Source organism: Theobroma cacao, chromosome 1 (assembly GCF_053813885.1).
Source record: "Theobroma cacao isolate CCN51 chromosome 1, ASM5381388v1, whole genome shotgun sequence".
Classification (NCBI taxonomy): domain Eukaryota; kingdom Viridiplantae; phylum Streptophyta; class Magnoliopsida; order Malvales; family Malvaceae; genus Theobroma; species Theobroma cacao.
Genome location: NC_142639.1, coordinates 3,248,721 through 3,274,195, shown reverse-complemented (window position 1 = coordinate 3,274,195; position 25,475 = coordinate 3,248,721). Strand labels below are relative to the sequence as shown.

Below are 25,475 nucleotides of genomic sequence, written 5' to 3'. Positions count from 1 at the left end.
TTTTCTTTTTTCTCATTTATGCAGGCAAACGATTGTTACTGGTTATATATTTTTATTTTATTAAAAATTGAAAACAAGCGAAATAAGCTTTGGGAAATGAGCAGTTGAATGAATGAACGCAATTTCTTGCATGCCAATGAGAATCAACAGGGAAAGAGGAAAGTAAAGTACAATGTCCTACATTAGCATGCCTAGTAAGTTGTTGGTCGATGGAAAATTACATAGCAAGCTCAATCTATAACACTACATGGTTTTGAAGGCATTTGATAATAGAAGCCTCAAAAAAAAGGGGGCTACATTAGTACCAAAGAGGGGCAAAGAATCTGATCAACTAATCTTTTGCATCTACTATGTAAACTTCTCTATCAAGAACTACATATATGGCTGTCCACTACCACCATAACTTCCATAGTTAGATGTAGCTGCATTGAATGAGGGAGCTGGACCTCTGTCGTCTAGAGAATAGTAGTATAATCTTTGATCATTGGCTTGTGGAGGATAAGTAGGTTGGTTTGGGACTTGATAATTGTAGGGGTTAGGACCAGCATGAGGATATCTTTCGGGCATTCCTGCATATGCAGACCGATTGTTGTAAACAGGTGGAGCCTGCCTACCAGGAGGTCCACGAAATCCTCGAAATCCACCATTGGGTCTTGCCTTCTTTGGCTGCAGATGTTTACCAGAATCTCCTACTCTCTTCCTATTATCTGATTTTGATTTTTCCAGTTGAGCAAACCTTTTCTGGAGTGGGTCAAGTGGGTAGTCAGCTTCTAGCCCACACTCTTGAACACATCTTATTACAGCTCTCAAGGCTGCAAGTTCTTGTGCATTTACATCACCCTGTATACAAAGAGCAAATCACAAACTGATATGTTCAGTATAGAGAACTCAGCATGGGATGGTCATTCTGTATAAGCACGCATACCTGTGCACCAGCAGCAGCACCAGAGTTTCCACCCTTCCCTTGGGAATTTCTCCTCAAATCTTTCAAGTATGTCTTCAAGAGGGGCACAGGAGGAAAACTTTCAGAAAGCTGGAAGGCATGAATAAGTCGTACAGCATCTATTTGTCTCCCACTGTTAATCAATAACTCAACAACACCTGCAACACTAAGACATGGTTTAGCAAATTGACACCATACAGTAGTATAGCCATCAGCATCACAAAGATACATCACAGTAACTCCAATATGTAATATATTTTTCAAATAGTCTCAAATACCATTACCCCTAACAGGAATTCAACTCAAGACACATCTTATGGAAACAATGGTCCAGTCTCCAAACCACCATCAGGTCAGTTAATTAAAAGAACACCAACCTGGCATTTTCTGTGTTAACCCAACGGAATGGCAGAGCTCAGGTGCCTGCCGGCGGTGAGCAACTACAACAACAAGCTTGCAGAGTTCTTCTTCATCAAACTCCGAAGCAATCCTAAAAGTAGCAAGGAGCTGCAAAAATGCCTCTGCTTCCAATGAATTGCCATTGGCAGCGTCAGTGCCTGCACTAGATAACTTAGGTTTCCACTCATCAGCAATTGCCTTGGCTTGCTGCTTGGTTTCAGGGTTCAGAAGGTGATCAGCACCAGGGTCAATTCTGGCCAAAAAGGTAGCCATGGCTTCTATTAAGACAACACAGGATTTGCGCATGCCCTGAAGGGCAGCATCCCTCTTATCCACTGTTTGGGTTGTTTCGTCAGGAGGGTAAAACCCCTCCAGTGAATCCAGCACCAAACGGGCTGGTTCACTTGCACTTTCCAGTGCAACAGGAAGTTCCTGACGAATGGCATACAGATATTTCTGATTCTCCATTACAAAATTCAGAAGTCCTTTTGCATCCATTTGCTCGCAAAATTGCGTCAGCTCTGGACGTGGCTTACCATCAGCAGCCACATTTTCAGTATTTTCACCTGTTTTATGAGGAAAATCCTCATCAGGAGAGTTTCTATCACCAACAGAGCTGCTTACCTTGGTGTATTTGTTGTCCCCAGCATCAAGAGGTTCCATAGATGTTGGATGGAAATTTGCACGTGCCTCTGCAATGGCAGCACTAGCAGCATCTTTCAGCTTCTGCACTCGATCCAAAAAGTCTTGTTCCTTGGCAGCAACAGCTGCCTCTCTCTCAGCAATCAACACATGAGTTTCAGCTTCCTTCTCCTCATATTCCTTCTCCTTAGATTCTAGCTCTTCAGCTTTCCTCTTTAGTGTCATCTCCAAATCACGAAAATGCAGTTCAATCTCTGTCCACTGAACCTTCTCAGAAGCATCCTTGCAAGCTTCCAGTTCAAGAACTGCCTTGCAAAGCTGTTCTATCATAGAAGAAGCAGTATCATTTTCTACATGTTGCCCAGTACTAGCCATATTTGTGCAATTCACTGGTGGTTCAAGGACAACGCTACAAGATGCAATTGAAAATTCTTAATTAAAAAAAGACATAAACAAAAACAAATTAGCAACATAAACCAAAGAAGGTTTCCATGGAAGACCACAATCAAATACACAACAAAGCTAGGGGTAAATAGATTCAAAATAGAAGCAAACCGTACAAAACATACTGTACAAGGCTTTCAAGATAAGTCTAGTGATACAAACCCCTAACACTAAAAAACCATTTAATCGTTTGCCAGCTTATCTAGAAAGCAGCACATCCATCTGAATATTTATATCCAACAGCTTAATTGCCTAAAAATGGAGGAATGTCATAGGCATTCCTTTAGCCGTTTTAGCAATCAAGCAGCAGAAACTCCCCAAATTCATGTTCTTACTTCTTCGCAACAGGGCTGGAAAATAGCTATTCCAGTCTCTTAAGAAACCTAATGTCCTAAGAGCAAATAACAAAATCTCAAATTATAGCAGACTAGGAGCCGAAAATATTCGAAATACCATCAAAAAACAAGTTAAAAAACAAAATACAGAAATGAACCAATAAACTCGTGAAACTATGATATATTTATTGATTATTTGTGGCGGCAAATTCTCCTATCTACACATGCTTACATTTTTCATCGTATGCCAAACTAAATTCCCTGCCTTCTCAATACCACTTAAAGCCTCGAGATTTTTTTTTTTTTTTCAAAATATTGCGAATTTTTTCTCTTTTGCATTCTTCGATAAACGCATATTCTAAGCCCAACTATCTACACTGTGAAAACCAAAACACCAAAAATCGAACAAAATAAATAAATGAAATTAAACAGAAAGAACGATATATTAGACAACGTACCTCGGCGGTCGGTAAAAAGATAGAGCACAAAAACCAGGAAGTTGAGGAGGGTATGGTGCGGAGTAAGGGAAATGAATACAAACCCCTTGCTCTTCGCTTGCTAATAAGGATACATGGGAAGGGGAGTTAGAGCAGATTTCTTTTGGTTTTTTTTTTTTTTTTTCCCTTTCCTTGTTTCTTCTCTTTTATTGCAACGTGTCTCTAGCTCACTGAACTTTCTTTTTTCCAGTTTTTGGGTTTCCGGTCTGTTGGTTTCGTAATAATGGGCTCAACTTGAACAGCCCAAGTTTCCCAGCTCCGTTCCCATAATTTTCATTTTTCATTTTTTCCTTTATTTATTGTTTATATTAGTAATATTTACTTCATCCATTGCTAAATCCTTAAAAAGTGCTATTGATTTCATCAGTAAGAAGGTTGTTTAAATTTTGTTAATCAGTGTGTTTAAGAATTCAGTCTACAATTTTTTGTTTTTTATTCATCGTGAAAAACTTAGAAAAAATTATAGGAATAGTATTTTTCTGATTAGTTCTGAAAATTTAGATGGAAGTCATGGTACAAACAGCAACAGGGTTTACTTAACCTTTTTGCTTTATAGTTTGCATTACAATTGCTTTTCAGTTTGCTCAATTCAATCATAATTAGTCTTCTTTTATTTGACATGATTAAGCCAATCTTAAGATAGTAAACCTTGTTAGTAATTACTGATCAACGCCTATAGGGAATGCCATGAATTGATGGAGGCATGTCATGCATTCAGCAGAAGAGCAATAATTTTGATGTGAAGGCTAACCCATGCAGTCATTCAGAACTAAAATTTTGCTTTTATCCTCGCCACAAGTTATTGGTAAAAATCGGCAGGCATGAAAGGTAAAGGAAGAAAAGGACGTGCAAAGTTCCAAGACTAAATGATTGCCCAAAATGGCAAATGCAACAGTAAATCAATTTAAATACTCGTTTGTCCAAGCTGTTTCTCATATAGCTAGCTTGAACAAAATATGAGTTACATTATGGAACATTACATAGTTTGGCTCCTTCAACTGTTTCAAAAGAATAGTCTCACTTTCTCCAATCCTCTGTATGCGGCAGGATCGAAACATGTATTCTTTAAGGATATTCTGGAACCTACTACCGTGTTGTTTGAAACGATACTCCAGACATGGTATGTTGCTAAAATGAACTTTGTACATAAAGTTAAAGTCCCTATAAGTATGCATATGCCAAAACGATATGCATTAACTAGAGGAATTCATCTGTAAAAGAACAGTTTGATGGTCCCTAAATGAATCGGCAGTAGGTATTTCATGCTTCTGATCCTCTTGCCTTGACATTGGTGTTGAAGATTGATCATTCAATTCCCTGTGTCTGTTTAGATTGTACCAAACAGCGCCAAGCAGGTAAAGTAAAACCCCGCGAAACAAGGTAAACTATAAACGCAAGATATGCGCCTGTAAATGCAAACACTACACTTGCAAACATTACACCAGTGACTTCAGAGGAGAAGAAGTCTACTAAAAGATATCCATTGATCACTATCACCAGCACAGCGACAAGCCATGCAACTGTCTGCAAAAGAGAGAGAAGAAAATTTTAAAAGACGGAAGATGTATTTGCATATACAGAAACAGCAGCCTTAAGCAATTTTTTTTTTTCCTTTTAATAGGAAGAGATAATAAGTGGAATTAATCAGATTCCACTAAACTGTAAACCAAAATAGTATAAAATTACAAGATGGAAGCCAAAAGTTAAGCATCATTTTCATTCTGAAAACAAATGAGGCAGATTAGTGATCTGATAGGATCTAGATGCACAAAAGGCAAGTAAACATGCAATAATAAAAAAATTCAGAATCTCTAGACCACAGAAGTTAAAATGGACACTAATCCACGAAGCTTGAATGTTGATATCACAATCATTTCTGAATTTCCTTTCCTATGTTTCCCTACTTCCTCAAGGAAGGCAGACAAGACAAAGAACCAAAACTCTACCAAATCTTAGACATGAACTCATGGGAAGCTTGAAAATAAGGAAAATGTTGGTAAATGATGCAGGCATGAAGATCTTGATCACCAAATCTGTGGAACTTATATTAGTAGTTTGCATAATGAAACAGTACAGCCACCAGGTTCGTGACTAAGTACACTATGGGGAACAAGTTTAGATATATCTATAAAATCAAGGGGCCCAATATAACAGTTTACATGAGTGGAATGTACTGAATCTAGAACTCTCAAGATGCAATTTCTTTTAGACGAAGAGTTGTACTGGCTCCCCCGCTAAAATGAGGGTAGGAAGATTTAATCACTATGGTGCTGCCATACCATTATCAATGCACTGATTTCACGTTTTATCAATTACAGCAATGAGCTGTTCATAAATAAGAGCTGATCATGATCTGTAGATCAGCAAAACAAAAAGGCACTGATCAAAGTTTACCCATAGAATAGTATAACTCATGCCACAAAAAATGCAAGTCCACATTAATATTAGTTATTGCAGAACATGTACAATCGCATTCAAAAATCAAGCTATTTCACGGCAAAAATAGAATGTCATAGGGGAAGAGAACTTTAGGCACCGGCCAGTGAAGTGCTCTAGAACTATGGATGGCAAGACAAGTTAATAACTTAATATATAAGCAAGGCGCAAAACAAGGAAAGTAACAGCATACCTTGAGCACAGGGCCAATTTTGAAGGTACCCATGATTTGCTCCTTGGATACCAGACAAAGAAGTGGGATAAGGGCAAAAGGGATCTGAATTGACTGAAGCACATTGAGCCATTCATTTAAGACATCTAGTGCTGCTTCAGAAGTATCAAAAATAAGAGCAACTAGAATAGTAGGAATAATTGCAAAACTCCTAGTGATTAATGCTCTTAGCCATTTTTTCAACCTCAGGTTCAAGAAACCTCCCATAATGAACTGCCCAGCGTAAGTGCCAGTGATTGTACTACTTTGTCCAGCTGCTAACAATCCAATAGCCCAGATGTACAAAATGGGGAATACTCCACCTCCATATTTTTCTTGAAGATACTGCCCAGCATTCACAAGGCCAATACTATCGGCTACTTCTGTCCCATAAAATGCTTGGGCAAAGACAGTTGTAACAAACAGATTGATTATAAATGAAATTATTAGAGCAGCAGTGGACTCTATTGAGTAGTAATTAAGAGCTTCCTGCACCCGGCCTTTCTTGCTGTGATCAATGTCTCGTGATTGCACAAGAGCAGAGTGCAAGAATACATTGTGAGGCATGATAATGCAGCCCACAACTCCCACAGCCTGCTGTATGGTTCTGGAGCTGAGTTTTGGAATCAAAATACCTGCAAATATGAAACCATCGGATCATCAGTCAACTGCAAGACAGTATGAAAATTATTAAAATACAGAGACGAGAAATTCTTCTAAAAAAGTAAGGAAAAGAAAGGCAACCAAAAAATCACTACAATGGAGGGGGAGTTATCACCAAGAAGAAGTTCGGAGCCACTGGGTTTTGTTTCACCAAACATCCAAGCAAATGACACTGCCATAGTTGCAATGAGGACTGCAAAAAATGCTTCCAGCTTCCTCACTCCATAGTTTTCAAGAAACAAGAAGATAAAACTGTAACAAGGTAAAGAAATGAAGAATCTGGTGAACATAATGCAATAAGTTTTCATGATACTCTGGCGAGCAACTTCGAAAATGTAAGAAAATAAATCAAGTTAACTAGCAATTGACAAAACCATAACAATAAAAAAGCCTCGTTTCACAATTTTGCTCAGATTAATTGAGTTGTTTCCATTATCCATAAAAACTAGAAATTAGATCCAGGCTACCAAACGAAGTTTTTTTAAAAAATTTAAAAACCAAAATAACTTATATGTATCCGAGTCAAATAATCATGCTATAGCCTACAGCTTGACTAATGATTCATTGGTTGCTTGACGCAACCTACCACCATTTTCAATAAACCAAAAACCTGGAAAATATAGAGATCATATAACTTTCATGATCAGAAAATCCCAAAATAATACTAAAATCAAACAAAAAAATACTAACCAATCACAAGCTGTAATAACAACACCGGCCCACAAAGGCAAAACACCATTACTCAAAATCTTAATAGCAATAGCACTTCCAATAACTTCTTGTATATCAGCTCCAATCAAAGCCAACTCTGCCATCACCCACAAAACCATCCTAGCCCAAGTCGGATACTCTTCTCTACACAGCTCAGCCAAGTGTCTCCCCGTCGCCACGCCAAGCCTCGCAGACAACAGCTGAACCAACAACCCCATAGCCGTAGCCCACATCAGAAGCCACAGCAAAGAGTAACCGGCTATAGCTCCAGCTTGAAGATCCCCTTCCAAGTTCCCGGGATCCAGGAACGCTATTGACATTAAAAAACCCGGTCCAGTGAAGAGCCACAGCTTTTTCCAGGAAAAAGGTGGGACACCCAATGAGCCTTCCTCGTCCGGCTCGTTGATTCCGATGATGTGGATTTTTTCACCGGACTCGTACGCTACATCCTGGTCCGAGTCCTGGTCGGAAAGTAACGGAACCTGGTTCTCTTCCGGTGGCATATTCGATTGTGGTAGAGTCGACGGAGGATTGCTTTTGCTTTTGGTTTTAGCAAGGAAGGAAGAAAGCCTGGCTTGAAGAAAAGAAAACTACCAGTCCTTCCCACGCTAGTGCTCTGGCTTTTTCTTTCGTGGCTGGCCATTTCCACCCTTTTTTATAGTATTAATTAATTTTTGGGATTTTTTAGAATTTGCCACGTGGTTGATGTGATGGCATGTGTGGATCATTTTTTTCAAATTAAGCAACTATGTGCTTTGTGCATTTATTCTTTCAGCGACAAAAGATAAAGAATTAATGTCATTTTTGTAATTTTAGTTTTCTGTTACAATCGATGAGTAAAAAAATAGGACACCTTTGTAGGTTAAAGACCCAAAAATGTCCTACTTTTTCTTTGCCTTTAATATGAGCAAGTTGTGCTTGTGCTCTAATTTTTTTGAGTAAACAAATTACAATATGAAAAAATAAAATAAAAAATATATATGTTTGAGAGAAAAGAAATTTGAATTCATATTTTTTAAATAAAAATTTTTAAATTAATTAATAAATTAAATATTCAAGTATAAAATAAAAAAAATATTAAATTCATTTCTAATACTAATTTTTATCTCAAATTATATCTATTTTATGTTTACCAATCTCATAAAAACATTTAATTATTAGGTTTATAATTATATCAAACATGAATCTTACATGCAAATAAGTACTGATATTGGTGAGAATAATGATAGAGTTAGAATTTCACATTTAAAAAGATAAGAAAATAATATTTAAAAAAACAATTATAGTAACAATCCAATGTTGATAGCAATAAAATTATAAAATTTAAAAAATATATAAAATTTAAAAACTTGGAGAAGATAACAAAATTGTTTATTTTGACTTTTGTTCCAACGAGAAGTCAAGAAGTACTGTTCATTTGATGAGTCTAATTCTTTTCTCAAAACTTTCAACTATTACTAAAAACAGTAAAATTGAACATTCAGGACAAAACACAATTATTGTCAATTTCATTTCATCCTATGTCAGCAAATAAAGTCAAATCTAATAATATTATTATTAATTTATATATATTGCATTTGATGTTTTTAGATTTTAAATTTTGAAGGTTATTATATATTTTATCAATCTATATTTAATATACAATAAATTTGATTAAAAATTTAATATAATAACTAAATAGACATATAATAACAATTTTACTCATAGTGAAGTTTAAAATCTGCATCATTCTTTATATAAAATACTACTAATTTCTATTAATATTTTTTATAAAAATAAATTGAGAAGTGATCAACCCAATGTCGTTTTTACTGCCAATTACATCCCTATGGCTATGGACCCCACTGAGATTATCCGGGTTTCCAATCTTATCTAATGCGAGAAAAAAAAAATTGATGTTGCAAAACGACGTGGCATTAATTATATGGGAATGGCGGCTTTGAAAAGCCGACGGGTAGCAAGGGGAAAGCGCGACGAAGGACGAGTCAGTATATTGCCAAGTGTGTGGCGATAACGGGCCAGCGTACGTTTCGGCCGTGGATGGCTTGTGGTAGCACGAGTTTTTGTGTTGCCACTGAGCAACTTATTTTAATTCCAAATTTGAACACTCTCTGGTTCAGCTTTTCTTATTAAGGCATGAAAAAAAGGAAACCGCAATGCTTCGACGTGAATGACACGCTCCTTCTTTGCTTTGGCCTTTTTTCTATCATTTACACCAAAATTGTAAATTTCGACACGTATATTTACTTACAAATACACATGTATAAATTATTCTATTGTAATTATTTTTATTATAATTTTATAGAAAAAGCTCCAAATAAATCTCATGGATAAAACTCGTTTCATAAATGTCTTCGTATATGTAAATAATGATAGATGATAAAAAGAAATTATATGAGAGAGGATATTTGTCTCTTCTTCATTAATTTCGTGAATTTTTCAAGGATCCACATGCCTTGTCGTTTGAGATGAATTGAAAGGTAAAGACCGCTGCCTCGAGTCTCAAGCCATCAAATGTGGAATTTAATCAATAATTAAAAGAAAGATTGGATATCACGCCTTTGGAAAAAGTGTTGCGGAGTTCAGCATTTAGAACCCCAAGGAGCATAGATTCCCAGGGCCTCATTTTAAAAATTCGTGATCCAACGTTGCTGAAAGATCAAAAACATTGACTGATTGGCTTCAGCTCAGATTGATCAAGAGTCTTTGGGAGGTTTTTGGATTTTCCATGAAAATGTCGACATTATGAGAAGTCCTGAAAGATTCCAACAAAAATGGGACCTTGTAGCGTGCTTCAGCAAATTTGCACTGCAGCGAGTAATTGCCTACTGTGCTGCAATAGATTAATATGTCATATTGGAAATTTACTGAAATCACATGCCCAAATTCTTTATTATAATTCAATCTATCACAAGCATGATAAACGTTGCTTTGTCCGGCTTGGTAGTTGGTGTTTGCCTCTTTGGCAGCCATGACATGTCACCCACGTCTCTCCACCAAAGACAGTCTAAGAGGAAGAAAAAATAAACAAAGATATGACGAAATTTTGTTTGTTTGGTATTGCATTGTAATTGTATTAACTTTAAATAGTAAAGATAACGGATAAAGGTTTGAGATTCAAATCATAACGCCTTTCTTTTACATTTAAAAAAAAAAAGAATATGCCTGGTCCTCAGTTTCTAATTTTCAGCAAACAAAAGTGAGTTACATTAGGTCTTTTTTCTTTTTTTACTTATAACAATATATTTTCATTATTGATTTCACCTTCTAACATTTAATTACACAGACATTACGAAAAATTAAAAAAAAAAACATCAAGTTTACTAACAATATAAATTTTAAAGAAATAATATACTTACAGACATGTGATTGTTATCCCCAAGGAAGTACCTAACATGGACTCATCATTCGGTCTCTAAGTTTTTTGTGTCAAATATTACTTCTTTAATCACATGTTTTGTATGGACTTTCTTTTAATCATATTTATTCAAATTTTATTAAATTAAACTTTAATAAACATATTTCATTCAAAAATTTTAATAGATATTTTTTCAAATTTTAATAAATGATCATTTGAAAATAAAATACAGTCAAATTTGGGAAAAAAATTTGGTTAGGTTCAATTGCATCGAGAGTGGATTCATACAAATTTATTTTGGTTTATTTAATTTGCTTATTGATTTATTGATTTCTTTTTTAATATAATAATCATATCATATATATTGAGTAAATATAAATTTTAAATGTACATATAATCTTCTAAAAAAAAATCATACCAAAATATTTTTTACGGAGCAAAAGGAAGTACCTCCACTGAGAAAGTTACGGGCATCGTTTTGTACCTTTGTTAAATTGTTGCCATTGGGTCAGTGTAGGAGAAAAACAATAATGCGTAGCGTCACAAAAGTATGTAGTAATAGGAAAGAGAAGAGGGTGGGCTTACGGGCTAACGATGGCAATAAGTGGGACCATCCTTGGTGCTTGTCCCTATCGTTCCCCATCGAGGCGCACTGTCTTTGTTTTCACTGGCTTTTTAGTTTCAATGATAACACGTATCTTTAGTAGAAGGCACGAGTTCGGATATGTCACTTGTTTTAGGATTTAGTACAAAGAAAAAAAATGTTTAAATAAATGTTTAAATTATTCAAAAATATTAAATTTTTTTATTACAGTTAATTAAATTTTTATTTTTTATTTTAAATTAAATAAATTATTATAATTAATAATTGATTAATTATTATTAATAAAAATATCATTTATCATTTTATATTCATATAGTACTAACATGACATTTAATATGAAAGATAAATAATATTATATGATTATATTATCATATCAAATTAATATGTTATATCATTATTAATTATAATATGCTAATATGTCATATTATTATAAATTATGATGTTTTAACATATTATATCAGCCTTACATGATATAAAATAATAAATGATATTTGAACCAAGTCAATCATTATTAATAAGAAATTATTTGATTTAAAATAAAAATATAAGAACTTATTTGACTTAAAATAAAAATATAAAAATATAATTTAATGTAATCAAAATATAATTTTTTTAAAAAAATAATTTAAATTTTTTTTGTATATTATACAAAAAAGGCTAAAATCGTTTTCAATCAATGCAAGCATGGACCTTGCGGTATCTTTTGTGCGATACCATTTCCATTGGCAATAATTAATGGCCCATTCCGTGTTATTTATTGCTACTAATGAGTGTTTTAATGGTAAGTTCCATTGTTTGCTAAAATTCAGAGCAGTATATTCTGTAATAACTCGCACTACAAATATTCTCGTGGCATTAACTTTATCCTGCTTTCGTCGAAAGCAAAGCTATAAAAGGCGATGGTTCTCAAATCTGATGAGAAATAGGTATTGGATCCTCATGTTTTAATTGAGTTACTTGCAGACTCAATTTTAAACTATCTAACCCATATGGATTTAATCAATCTATATGATAAAATATTTGAATATTTGACTCAATATTTAATATATGATTTTTTTGTTTAAAGAGCAAAATTTTAAATTTTCTTCTGAATTAAATAAAAAATCCATAGTCTATAACTAGTCACTCCATTTGTAGTATTTTTGGGCCTCAAGATCTCCGTTAGCTGGACCTATCCGGGTGGAATGAGTAGTGGGATATTTAATGAGGTTTCTGCAGTTGGGCTCACAATCTTTTTCTTTATATAAAAAGAGGTTGAATGGACCTTCGACTGTGAAGAAGAGCAATGGGGTGAGGGATGACTCATCAAACAAAAACTGTAGTTTGTTTAAACTTGCTCCAAGCAAGGATCTTTACTTTGCAATCCCATTTCACCCTGAATCTGAACACTTTTAACATTGAAAAAGCAAGACTCCTTCTCGCAGAAAATAAATTCTCTGACAGGGAAAAATTGAGAAAAAGAGAAGAATTGATGGTGCTATGGAGCAAAAAGTTTTCTGACTTTGCCAATGACTCTTCTGCACACTGGGCATACCTTATTGTCCCCATCATATATCCTGCAAAACAATATATCCCATACTTAGATTTATAAAGCCATTTACTAATCAAAAAGGAAAAAAAATGTTAATTGTTTTGACAGGTACCTTTGAGCACAGTCATAGCAGGTAGCACAGTGGCCACAAGGAACAAAGAAACAATTCCTTTGCTCATCATAGCAAATTACACAAATCCTTCCATCATATAAATCCTCACCGCTACTGCAACTTCCTGTCTCTACATCTTCTTCACAGGTTCCATATGTTAATGGCATCGCCTTTTCCGAGCATAATGGGTTAGTCTCCGATTCAGTTGCTGTTCTCGCATCCTGTCCAGCACTCTCATCACTGAAGTCCGTCACAAACTTCAAAATCAGCAAAATTACTAACACCATCACCGCTGCAGGAAGTAAGCATCCAATGAATTTGTGCAAGTGGAGAAAAAATTGGGTTATATACAATTCCAGGTACTAATCATAAAACTTATATGAGAAAAGAAGAGATTTTCTTTCTTTGTTTCTTGTAACTCACCTAAAACTGCAACATAAGCCGCCAGACGTGCAAAAAAATTAAGGGCGTAACACCATTCAACCAGATCATTCTGTATCATCAAATCAAAGTAACATTGGCGATTACGATAAAAAGAGGAATGTAAATTTTCATTGTTTTGTTAGTTGAAGATAACTCAGTGGCAGGAAACTGGAGACCATGGCCTCACCTCACTCGATAAAGTCATGGACTGAGAGTTGTCAAGGTGGAGTTTCAGTGGATTCATTCCATTTAATATCGAGCACATGTTTATGGATTAGGCTGCTATCTGGCTGCCCTTTTTCTTACTAATATCTGCAGAATGACAATTAGAACTTAGAAGCTTAATAATGACAGATAAAAGTGTTTAATGTAAGCTTAGGACTAGGACGTCGAGGTGTAGTTCCCAGTTTTTGAAAGGGAAAAGACTTATGGGTCATCATAGAAAGGTAAAAAACAGTGCTTTAAAGTATTGAAGATCTATATTTCAAAGTAGAGGTTCACATTCATTATGATTCTTTGAACCTTTAAACAAAACCACAGGAAATATCTAAAGTTACTCATGTCATTTTCATAGAATTCGAAATGTCTCTTGAACAGGAAAAATGTGCACGCTTCATTGCGCAATGAATCTGATGGAAGAAAAAAACCAAGTACTCAAAATGGTGCGAGTGCATAGATGTTTTCAATGTGCAAAAACATTGGCTCGTATATAGATATATATAATGTCCTAGCTACAACCTGGATTACAATGAAGAATTGAAATTTAAGGAGAAAATGCTCCTACATTACCTCAAAACACCTTGAAACAGAGCTCAGCTCCAGCTTCTTCGAGATTGATCCAGAACTGGTGCATCCCAAAATACTCTTACAGTTTTACCAGATGATGACAAATGATGCAGCAAAGCAAGACGACTCGATTTGAGGGAACAAAATTTTAATGCAAAACGGTGAGGAAACTGGAAGAAATAGTACAAATCACCAGCTGCATTTGCTGTTAAAACAGGAGCTGAACTGAAGCCTCAGGTTCACCCTATCTCTTCGAACGGGTAGAAAACTGGAAAGCTGGCGTTTGCATTGCCATCATGGAAGATTAATGGAGACAATGCCCGTAGCATAATGATAGACAGCAAAATTCAAATGAAGGAAGAATGGTAGTTGTTCAAATCCTACTTGGGGCACAACTAACACCTCTGAGAGCTTAGTAGGTAACTGTGATGCCAAGTCTTTGTGATTTTGAATGGTAGGTTATGACTTGCAACCAATTTAATGTGTGAGGTCAGACGGCCATAAGCCAACAAAAAGACAAAAAGGTTAGATATTACAGAATTTAAATTCAAGTGTTCCAGATCAATTGGAAATAATTGAATAGTATAAGCTGGGGATATCGGGGTCATAGGCATTTTTTTAAAAATAATTTTTTCCCCTTGAAAAAATGAATTTGGCTGGGGTCTCTTGGCAGATGGGTTGACCGTCTGTATTGAGCTTCATCAATGATTTGGTTGAATAGAATTTAAGAGCTTTTTTTATTTTAACTTACTAGTAATATTCAAAATGTTCAAGGCTTATCCAAACATATCAATATTTTTTTAAGGTTGATGTTATATTTTGGGGAAAAACTTGATACATACTCCAAACAAATACTAGTACTTTGTACAAAAATATTCTCGATTGAGTCAAACTATATAATTGCTACTACTATTTTTAATGCAATCAAGGACCTATAAATATCTTTCTGCCTTAACAATTATAGAAGCAATGGAATGTGAAAGTTTTCAACTGTTTCTTGGGTCTAATCTTACATAAATGTTAAGATGACAGATGATGATAAGATTAGGTATGAAGTAAGACGAATAATTGTTTTTTTTTTTTTGATATGTGAGACGAATACCTAATTCAATAACAAGAGATCAAGATAGAATACACAAAGGTCAACTTTCATAATTGTGACTTGATTAAGACAAGGTCTTCCGGCCTTCTATTTGCAATTTTAGTTCAAATGAAGTCACCCTAACCAACCTGCTTGCTTGCGGAACATTCCTTCTCTGGGCCCATTTTGCTCCCTCCCAGAGTCCAAGGTGGATATTATCCAGTAAGACTTTACTCAATATACATTTTATATGTACTTGCAAAATCTGTTTTTATTGTTTAAAAGGTGCCGGCTCTGGGATTAGTTTGGCCCATAAGGAAGGCCCTGGTCCCTTAATGGTTAGCATTGGGCCAGTTTAGACAATCAATCGGTTGAAGCCCACCCATTCTTCATCATCTGATGGATGGTGGTACGACTTGGAGTAAGAAAGCAAAGCTTGCGAATTACCAGTGTTAGAAGTTAAAAATGAAAAATCCCAGGGCTTACGTCCCAACTCTCCAGCTTCCCACCAAAACTTGGAGGGTTGCATTTAAATCCTGACTTGCCTTCCAAGTTTTTCACTTTAGACAAAGAATGGAGCAACACTATAAGGGAGCCAACCAAGGCTCTAAGCATGTAATAATGCAGCAATATTTTTGGCAGAGGTACAGTTGGAAAAGCGCTCACTTTTAGACAAACTTGCCAATAGGCTAAAAGCAAACGGATCCTCAACATTGTGGGCGCCCCCTAGATTGCACAATACTGCCCTAATTTTCCCCCATACAATGACACTGCCATCTAGTTATTACCAACGCCAAAGATATGAGAAACAACCTTGGTTTTGTCATCTAATATGTAATGATACCTCATTTTTTTAATGACTTACGCCGGAAATAAATAAATTTGTGTCACTCCCATCATGCTTGTATTGTGGTAACCTTATGTCATGTGGTCCTTTAGCCCCCAAAATGATAAATGGGTTCATTGTCTCAAAATCAGGTTAATTATATAGATCCAATTTCAATTTTTAGTCTGATAACCCTATGATATTAAAGAACAGGTTAGAAAAACGAGAAAATGGTCCAAAAATTGGAGTAACGATGGACTAGACTTAGAATAAAGAAGGCGCTGTATGTTCATCCCTAGTGCTCACGATTCAGTGTCCCCCGGGTAGGAAAAGGAAGAAAAGCACTGTTTGGGTGCTGACAATTTTCAAAGTGTGGACCCACTATCACGTGTTGTCGGGGAAGAAGAGAAAGAGTTGGAGAAAGGGCGATTCATTTTCAAAAGCGTTCTATACACTGACAACCTCGAAAGTCCCATTCTCTTTTTATAACAGTTCCTGGAAACACAAGCAGGGTCCTTAACAGAACATACGAGACAAAATCATCCCAGTGTATTAATTTTCTATACCCACCCACTCTTATTGCTTCATCCTTATATAGTTCCCATTGAAGCATCTTCTTCTATCATCTGCATTATCCCAAGAGTTTGTTTGATTTCTGCATTGCTCTTCTTTTTACTCAACAAGAACTACTCTTCCATTTTATTTTCCTTCATTTTCCCACTTTTCTTTTAACTCCAAGAACAAAAGCATCTCTCTTGTTTAACTCTGAAAAAAAAGAAACAGTTGGTCTCTTAAATTACTTTTGTTTGATCCTTGTTAGTTACTTTTTGTCTCCTTAATTTTGGTTTCCGATCTCCAGAGTTGGTAAAGTAATTCCATTTCATTTGAGGTAAGCTTCAATTAAACATACTATAGTCTCCATATTTAATTTTTTTATATACTCAATTTCTCTTCTCATTTATGAATTTGACTTCTTATTTTTTTAAGTTGGCAAATAAAATTAATTAATTTCTACTTTACTTCTTAATCCTATGAATATTTAGTAATATACTAAGTGTAGCATTTTAGTATGAAATAGTTTTAATATTATGACTTTAAAATATGTAAAAATATATCAATAAACCTATGCTGAAATTTCATTCTATATTTTTTAATGTTTTAAAAATTTCAAAATTTTTTCCTTTTTTTACTGATAATTATGGATATTTTGAGAAAGTATTTTATGAAATGCTAATGCTATGCTTTTACTTTAATATGAAAATACATTTTTAATTAATATACACATGATTCGTGACAAGAATTTCTACATATGCAGCATGTCAATTTCCAAGTTGGTCGATCAACAATCCATTCTCGATCCACATTTTCATAAAGTACTTTGCAGACATTTGGTAATTGCTTTTGTCTCTGCAAAACTTTTTATTCACGGAAATTAGAACTAGGCAGATTTTTTTTATGAAAATTTTAAGTAATTTATTGAAATATTTTAAAAGCTTGATTGCTACTCCAACCTAGATGATGTGGCCATGGCAGTCACCTAATAATCGGTTCTTCCTTGAATTGATGGATTTAATTATTTATCTCCCCTAATAGCTGAATTTTACAACATAATTAATGACCTTACCTTTAATCAAACTATATAATATGTTTTCATAATTTAAGCTTTTGAAGTTTTAGATATTATAATATTACTTGTTAAATACAGTAGTTATTGTTAAATAAATTTCACTGTCTTTCATTATCGTGTTACCTTGCTTGCATTTCCCTGTTATCTGATTTAGATTCATTTCAACCAAGTGGTAGATCCATGGCGGAAGCAATTCCATACGGGATAATCAGTAACATCTTGTCCAAGTTGGCGTGGCTTGTTGGGGAAGAGCTTGGCTTGGCTTCCTGGTGGGACGAGGAGCTGCAGAAGCTTTGGGAGACTCTAGCCACAATAGACTGCGTCCTTCTTGATGCTGAGCAGATGCAGGAGAGTAACCGTGCCTTTAAGAACTGCATAAGCCGGCTGGTAGATGTTGTCTATGATGCAGACGACTTACCGGATGAAGTCGACTATGAAATCCAAGACCAGAAGGTACATGCTCGGGGAAAAGTATCCGAGGTTCATGTTTGGGAACATGTACGCAATTTCTTTTCACCCTCGAACCCTCTATTCATTGGTCTTAACATGGGTCATAGAATTAAGGATATTAGAGGGTGGCTGGACACAGTTGCAGCAGATATGTCTAAGTTTTACTTGAGGGAGAGAGTTGGAGAACTGGATAAGAAAGCTAAGGATACTGGCCGGGAGACTGCCTCAAAGGTGAGATCGGAATTAATAATAGGGAGAGAGAAAGATAAAGAGCTTATTATAGAATCATTGTTGAAGAAGCAAAATGATCAGCACGGTGACATCATCCCCATTGTTGCCATTGTTGGGTTTGGAGGTTTGGGAAAGACCTCGCTGGCCCAGTTGGTGTATGGCGATGCAAAAGTAAAAAGCTGTTTCGATCAACAGATATGGGTATGTGTTTCTGAAGACTTTAATAGATGTATGATTTTTAAGGAAATCTTGAAGTCTTTGGACAACTTGGTCAAAATGGATAACCTGAATCTAGATCAAGTCCTAACAGAACTAGAAGAAAAATTAAGAGGGAAGAGATATTTATTGGTGTTGGATGATGTGTGGAATGAAAACAATTTAGAGTGGGAAGATTTTTCAAAGTATCTAGTCTGTTTTGGTGCTCCTGGAAGTAAAATTCTTGTGACAGCTCGTAGTAAGATAGTTGCATCTGCTATGGGGGTACAATATCTTTACCATTTAGAAGGTCTCAATGAGGATCAATCTTGGACTTTGTTTAAGCAGGTGGCATTTAAAGGACAAGGCCAAATCGATACAGACCTTAGAGTAATTGGAGAAGATGTTGCACGAAGATGCAAAGGAGTTCCTCGTGCTCTCAAATATTTGGGAGGTTTGATGAGACTAAAGCCTAATAAAAATTATCGGTCGTCTGTCCAAGAAAATAGAATCTGGAAGTCACTCGAAAAAGATGGTAATACTTCCCTGGTGTTAAGATTGAGTTATGATCACTTACCAAGCCATCCAAAACAATGTTTTTTAACGTTTTGTTCGCCTTTTCCAGAAGACTTCAAGATATCTACAGATAACTTGATCCAATCATGGCGAGCACAAAGTTACATTCAATTAGAGAAAAATGAGAATATACAAGACATTGGTGATGAATATTTTAATGATTTGTCATTAAGATCATTTTTTCAAAAGGAGGAGAAAGATATGTATGGAAATATCATTTGTTGTAATATGCATGATGTTATCTGTGATCTTATGAAAGATGAAAAAGAAAGACTTTTAAAGGAGTTCGACATGTGTCATTGAAAAAAAATTGAAAAAGAATTGTTTTAATTTTGTTGGAAACAAAACAAATAAGGATTATGTTTTTTCGGACTCATATTTTTTAAGATTTATTTATTCAAAATGTAATTTTTTCGAGCATCAATTGTTTACGAATGTTGAATTTGAGTTAGATGAGCATTATCATTTTGTCAGATTCAAAACTAGAAATAAACTGAGAAGTCTCTTTATTGTTAATGTTGCTCTGCCAAAATTAGAATTAATCAAAGTTGAAGGTGATTCTCAACAAGAGCAACTATTTAGGGATGAAGAGGAATAATAGAGCTCTGTATTGTCACTGATTTTGGAGCAAACACTCATCACAGGTCAATTTTGCATTAGATAGAATTTCATTTATTCAAAGAAACAAGTGAAGCTCCATGAATGTTTGGTCCCTTGTCTTACACTTGCGTCCTCGCAAGTCCCATCCTTCGCCGTAACACTTCGTAGAAAGCCAACCGGGGTCCTTAACGGGGCATCTGACAGAGACTTAGTCAAATATTTCTTCCCTTTGAGTACACTCTCTATTAATGGTGGCGAATGCATTGCTGTCCAACTAGTATAAAGTAAAAGTAGTGGAGTCAGATTTGGGCACTGATCTTCCACTAAGGATTAAAAATTTAATAAGAACAGTAGGAACAATAAAATAGAAACAGATTTCAAAGAAAAGAAGTCTTTGCTGAAACTTTTTCTCCGTAATTTCAGTTAATCACTATGATTTGAAGCAGATTTAAAGCTAAATTATCTATAAAAAAGAGCTTAAAATTATGGCAAATTGGTCCATCTAATGGACTGAGAACAGGCTTCTTGGTGGCACCCCCTAAATCATTAAAACTAGAATTCATCCAAAACCAATTGACTTATCTGTCTTCCTTTCTTTTGTTTTTTATTTTTAAAACAAAACGCGTATGCAACTAATTGTACAATATTTGGATACGAAAGTTGGTGGTGTTATTTTACTCCAAAGAAGAACGATAGCTCAAAAGTGCTCATGATTCCATGTCCCACTAGAAATTGTGCTTAGTTGGAAAATTTCCTATAGAATTACTGTTGTTTGGGCCCATTTTGCTCCCTCCCAGAGTGCAAGGTGGATAATATCCAGTAAGCCTTTACTCAATATACATTTTATATGTACTGCCAAATATGCTTTTGTTGTTTAAAAGGGGCCGGCTCTGGGATTAGTTTGGCCCATAAGGAAGGCCCTGGTCCCTTAATGGTTAGCATTGGACCAGTATAGACAATCAATCGGTTGAAGCCCACCCATTCTTCATCATCCGATGGATGGTGGTACGCCTTGGAGTGAGAAAGCAAAGCTTGTGAATTACCAGTGTTAGAAGTTAAAAATGAAAAATCCCAGGGCTTAGGTCCCAACGCTCCAGCTTCCCACCAAAACTTGGAAGGTTGCACTTAAATCCTGACTTGCCTTCCAAGTTTTTCACTTTAGACAAAGAATGGAGCAAAACTAAAAGGAAGCCAATCGAGGCTCTAAGCATGTAATAATGCAGCAATATTTTTGGCAGAGGTACAGTTGGAAAAGCGCTCACTTTAGACAAACTTGCCAAAAGGCTAAAAGCAAACGGATCCTCAACATTGTGGGCGCCCCCTAGATTGCACAATACTGCCCTGATTTCCCCCCATACAATGACACTGCCATCTAGTTATTACCGACGCTAAAGAATGAGAAACAACCTTGGTTTTGTCATCTATTATGTAATAATACCTCATTTTTCTAATGACTTACGCCGGAAATAAATAAATTTGTGTCACTGCCATCATGCATGTATTGTGGTAACCTTATGTTATGTGGTCCTTTAGCCCCCAAAATGATAAATGGGTTCATTGTCTCAAAATCAGGTTAATTACATATATGCAATTTCAATTTTTAGTCTGATAACCCTTTGATATTAAAGAACAGGTTAGAAAAACGAGAAAATGGTCAAAAAATTTGAGTAACGATGGACTAGACTTAGAATAAAGAAGGCGCTGTATGTTCATCCCATTTTCTTTTGCACATGCAAAAGTTCACAGATGGATTACAAATATGGGTGGTAATTAATTTCTTGTTGGATATCATGAATCTCCCTTTTAAGCCAAATTTAGAATTTAAACATTAATTAAAAGTTTCTAAAGTTAATGGTTAAGATATCTTTTTGGGAACTTGGTGCCTTCTTAATTTGACCAAGGCAAATAAAATGGGGTGCGATTGTGGCCCTAAGGTTAAATAAGGCTTGAAAAGTTAATAGCTTTATAAAAGCATCTTGATTCATATATAAATATCTAATAAACTAAAGTTAATTAGATTAATGGTAGACTAGCAACATTTTTGGATTTGTTCATAACTATAGGCAATAATGTTTTGATCGAAAATGTATAGGGAAAACTGGTTTGGTGTATTTCCATTGCAAATATACTAGTTTGATTGGAACTCAAATGTATAATTGGATTGATCTGAACAAATATATATCAGAAAAAACAGTTTGCTATCTGCTTTCGATTTGAATTGTGCTTGTTAATTTGTACTCTACTTGCACTCAAAAGTACATAGTTTGAATCCACAACCCTTAAAACTTTTTGCATTGGGGCCACGGTTTTAAATTCAAACTAGCACTTAATTAGAATCAAATTGAAGCAAGGGGGAGAGTTTCCAAATTAAAAAACATATTGGCCTCGTTGGAGTGTAATTGTGCATTGAGTTGCTGCTCTGTGTCTTTAATAACTCTTTAATTAAGAGTCTGCTTGAATAGGTTAACAAAGTTACTGTAGTAACAGTACAGTTGTCCAAGCCATGGCAGCCAAAGTTGCGAAAAAAGGGGTTAAAGGTTAATTTACTTTGCACTATAGTGGACCTAAACAAAGTTAAAAACTAAAGAGGGTTGGGCAAAACTTTTATCTTCTATAAATGGTTAAAGGGAAAACCTAGTGAGGCAGAAAGAAAAGAAAAAATGGGTAGGGTTAAAGTGCAGCTGAAAAAAATCGAGCACAAAACTTATAGGCATATAACTTTTGCCAAAAGGAAAACTGGGCTTGTCAAGAAAGCTTATGAACTTTCGACCCTTTGTGATGTAGAGGTTGCTCTCATTATATTTTCTCCAGCTGGAAAACTCTTCCTTTTTGATGGAAAGAAAAGGTCAGATTTGGGGGTGGTGGTGGGGGGGTTTCATGATCAAGATTCAACTTGTCCCTTATTGACTTTTGTGATTTTGTCATTTCCATTGTATTCGATGTCTTTGGATATTTCATTGAATTTTATTTCTCTAATTTTATGGCTAATTTAAGTACTTCGATTTTGGGTTATATATGTAGGGTAGAAGAAATTCTTGCTCATCACGTTGAACTCCCTGCTCGTCGACGTGGATGGTAAATGACTATTTTATTTTACTTTTTGTGGGTGATGGGGTTCAGCTAGATAATTAAAAGAAAGTATATACAAGAATTGGCTATATAAATGTGAATTCGTGAAGAAATTGAATATATACTACTTAATATCGGAACACTAAAAGGGCAGCAAGATATTGCTACATTGGCATTGATTAATTGGGAAGAGCTACATAATTCCATTAAATATCTTCCTTGAAAGTAGAATATCGTGGCAAGCTTACCTTGTATATGCTTTAGTTATAATGAACATATATACTTTGCTATGAAATTGAGAAAATATAGGTAATTCCTAAAAGAAAATTTTATCAAAGTAAGAAAGGGGCTTAGAGATTCGGATTTAAATATAATGCTGATATATATATATATATATATATATATATATATATATATATATATATATATTAACGTATTAATCCGCTTTTTGATACGAATTAATGCTCTTGTTTTTTGGTCATGAACCGCCTGATTATTTCAAAGGGTGCAAAATCAAGAGGTAATTAGCACTTATCTGTTTCTCCAAACCATTTGATTTGATGTTAATTTCAAATTTTTAATACAAGGTTTGATTCTATTATATGATATGCATTTGAGAAATATAATTCCTTTCAGTTGATCCGGCGACTTATTACTCAGATGAGCCTTGAGGCTGGTTTTGCCAATCACCCCTCCAACACCTCTAGGTTTGCCTTCTGGTCAAGTGATCTGTTCTAATGGTAACTGACCACGCATGTTGTAATTAATTTTCTTTTACTTTTCTGATAGAACCAACAAAATGGGCATTGATTCTCGGTTTCAGGTATGTGAAACAACAATATTTAAGGCTTAGATAAGTGATTTTGAAGATTAAAACATATATATGGGAAAATTTTATCAACTTTCATATCAATGCAGGAAGTCCAAAAAGAAATAGTTATATGCAGCACTCAACTGGAAGATGTGGAGAAGCAGCTACAGTACGGACAATCAAATAATCTTGAATTTTCATATTCTAATATAAGATATTTTAAATCTTTACTAAGCATAAAACATATGGATTGGTTTTTGAAGGTGTTTTCTGAGAAATCCTAGTTGTCTCAAATCAATGAGAGAGATTCAATACCATGAGATGATCCTGGAACAAACCTTGAAACTTGTCCATTTCCGCAAGGCAAGATATATGTGTGTGTATATATATATATGCAACTTAATTAATTATTCCATTTCTCTTCTTTAGATCTTGTCCATCAGGTTTTTTCCACTGAAATCTTTACCGGTCCCACTTCTGATTTTACAGCGATTTTTGGAAGCAAATTGTAGTGTTCAACCAACGCCTAAGGGGTTTGGAGATACCATTAGGCCCCAATTAATCAGTTGCAGAGAGGTAGTAATGAATGTGTTTCTTGAAATATCAATGATATATTGCCAAGTCAATAAGCGTTATTGAAGACTGTAGAGATGCCTATTAGCCATATACTTTGCTTTGCTGTGGTGACATTTTGAATCCAATTCATGGACAGAAGGCAAGTGCCGGGGGTTCCATATCGCAGAGTTTAAACTACAACTTGAGCTGGCAATCACAGAAGGATCTCCACGCTCCAAGAAATCAATCAAATGGGCTTCAGCCATCAAGGTCTTTAATGCAAACTCAAAATAAAATAGCTATTTATGCCACCATTTCTTCATATTTCTGCTTGTTTCTAAAGTTGTAAGCATACATCTCCTTTTAATTATGTTGTAGAAATTTACCAGAATCCTTGGTTGAAAAGCTCCAATCTCCAATGACATATCTTCAAGGGCACCGATACCTTGCCCGAAATGAAGTGAGCAGCAAACCTGAGGTAGATGGCTATATGCACTATCGGGCGTCTGGAATTGTCAATGCAAATTTCCCTCCCAGGATGGACATCATACAACAGGTAAAGCATGAGATTATGAATTAATAGAGATTAATTGATCAAAGTTTCATTAGAGTGGTAGCGCTTAATTAGTACAAATGTTAATTTTTTTTTATAATTTGGGGAGAGGGGATTGAATCTTGCTCTTTAGGTAGGAGGATTATACACCAACTAACGAGACAAATACTCGGGTGCAATATAGATGTTAGTTAAACTTCAAAATAATAGATAAAATGCCAATTAGGTGGTAGAACATAAGTAGAGGATGCCTTGGATAGCAGGCAATTCAATGAGTTGCAACATCCATGTTTACACTTGAATTCGGTATATACTTCAATGAGTGGAGTAAATATATATTAAATGAATCACATGTAGGCAAGGGCAACAAGCAACCCAGCGCAACGGAAGCGGGGAGTTCTATGAGGACTTTCTGCGGACATAGTTCAAAGCTTGACTCCGATGCATGGTTTTCTCCATTGATGCCAAAAGAATGTCAAGCACAAGGGGGGACAACTCGATCTTTTTCGTGATGTAACCAAAGCTTTAAGTCTCTCTCCCATTGCCTTTGGGCTTTATAGCCGCCTCAATTATTAGATTCCGAAAAAGAAATATTACTGTTGCCTTAGCCGACGCATTTGATACTTATACAAGTTTAGAACAATTAATTAATTAATCATATTGCACACCAAAAGTGAGATTTTTGCATTGTATTCTTCTGTGATTTGTCTTTGAGTTGAAAAACTTTTGGGTTTCATTCTGTTTTTGTGTTCAAACCTGAGATAATGGAGAACTTTCTTTGAGGTATGACTGTGGAACTTATTAGG

General features: G+C 35.2%; 5 protein-coding genes across 8 annotated transcripts; 2 read left to right on the top strand and 3 right to left on the bottom strand.

Annotated features, from left to right (window-relative positions):
• Positions 1-104: 104 nt before the first annotated feature.
• On the bottom strand, positions 105-3,389 carry LOC18611231 (FRIGIDA-like protein 3). Its single transcript, XM_007047372.3, has 4 exons — positions 3,222-3,389; positions 1,321-2,393; positions 926-1,101; positions 105-840 (listed from the first exon to the last, which is right to left on the bottom strand). The coding sequence occupies exons 2-4, from the start codon at positions 2,357-2,359 to the stop codon at positions 373-375; spliced, it is 1,683 nt and encodes a 560-aa protein (XP_007047434.2). The 5' UTR covers positions 2,360-2,393; positions 3,222-3,389; the 3' UTR covers positions 105-372.
• A 734-nt stretch (positions 3,390-4,123) lies between these two features.
• LOC18611230 (metal transporter Nramp3.2) lies at positions 4,124-7,905 on the bottom strand. The gene is made up of 4 exons (XM_007047371.3): positions 7,261-7,905; positions 6,686-6,822; positions 5,890-6,542; positions 4,124-4,784 (listed from the first exon to the last, which is right to left on the bottom strand). Exons 1-4 carry the CDS (start codon positions 7,782-7,784, stop codon positions 4,566-4,568), a joined length of 1,533 nt encoding a protein of 510 aa, XP_007047433.1. The 5' UTR covers positions 7,785-7,905; the 3' UTR covers positions 4,124-4,565.
• Positions 7,906-12,461: 4,556 nt separating this feature from the next.
• LOC18611229 (uncharacterized) lies at positions 12,462-14,417 on the bottom strand. The gene is made up of 5 exons (XM_007047370.3): positions 14,099-14,417; positions 13,497-13,621; positions 13,310-13,379; positions 12,887-13,178; positions 12,462-12,799 (listed from the first exon to the last, which is right to left on the bottom strand). Exons 2-5 carry the CDS (start codon positions 13,572-13,574, stop codon positions 12,721-12,723), a joined length of 519 nt encoding a protein of 172 aa, XP_007047432.3. The 5' UTR covers positions 13,575-13,621; positions 14,099-14,417; the 3' UTR covers positions 12,462-12,720.
• A 2,103-nt stretch (positions 14,418-16,520) lies between these two features.
• Positions 16,521-19,593, top strand: LOC18611228 (putative disease resistance protein RGA3). 4 transcript variants are annotated; one of them, XM_018114463.2, is made up of 3 exons: positions 16,521-16,891; positions 17,318-17,393; positions 17,806-19,593. In XM_018114463.2, exon 3 carries the CDS (start codon positions 17,810-17,812, stop codon positions 19,382-19,384), a length of 1,575 nt encoding a protein of 524 aa, XP_017969952.2. In that variant the 5' UTR covers positions 16,521-16,891; positions 17,318-17,393; positions 17,806-17,809; the 3' UTR covers positions 19,385-19,593. The 4 variants fall into 4 exon arrangements, with proteins under 4 accessions (XP_017969952.2, XP_088660255.1, XP_007047431.3 ...); XM_088804129.1 differs by having other exon boundaries at positions 17,800-19,593; XM_007047369.3 differs by having other exon boundaries at positions 17,784-19,593.
• Positions 19,594-22,341: 2,748 nt separating this feature from the next.
• On the top strand, positions 22,342-25,136 carry LOC18611226 (MADS-box transcription factor-like protein). Its single transcript, XM_088802926.1, is given in 11 exon segments — positions 22,342-22,526; positions 22,703-22,756; positions 23,255-23,270; positions 23,387-23,435; positions 23,628-23,730; positions 23,825-23,935; positions 24,051-24,091; positions 24,094-24,137; positions 24,274-24,386; positions 24,495-24,672; positions 25,027-25,136. Coding segments are annotated over 11 exon segments (942 nt in total). The 3' UTR covers positions 25,075-25,136.
• Positions 25,137-25,475: the final 339 nt, after the last annotated feature.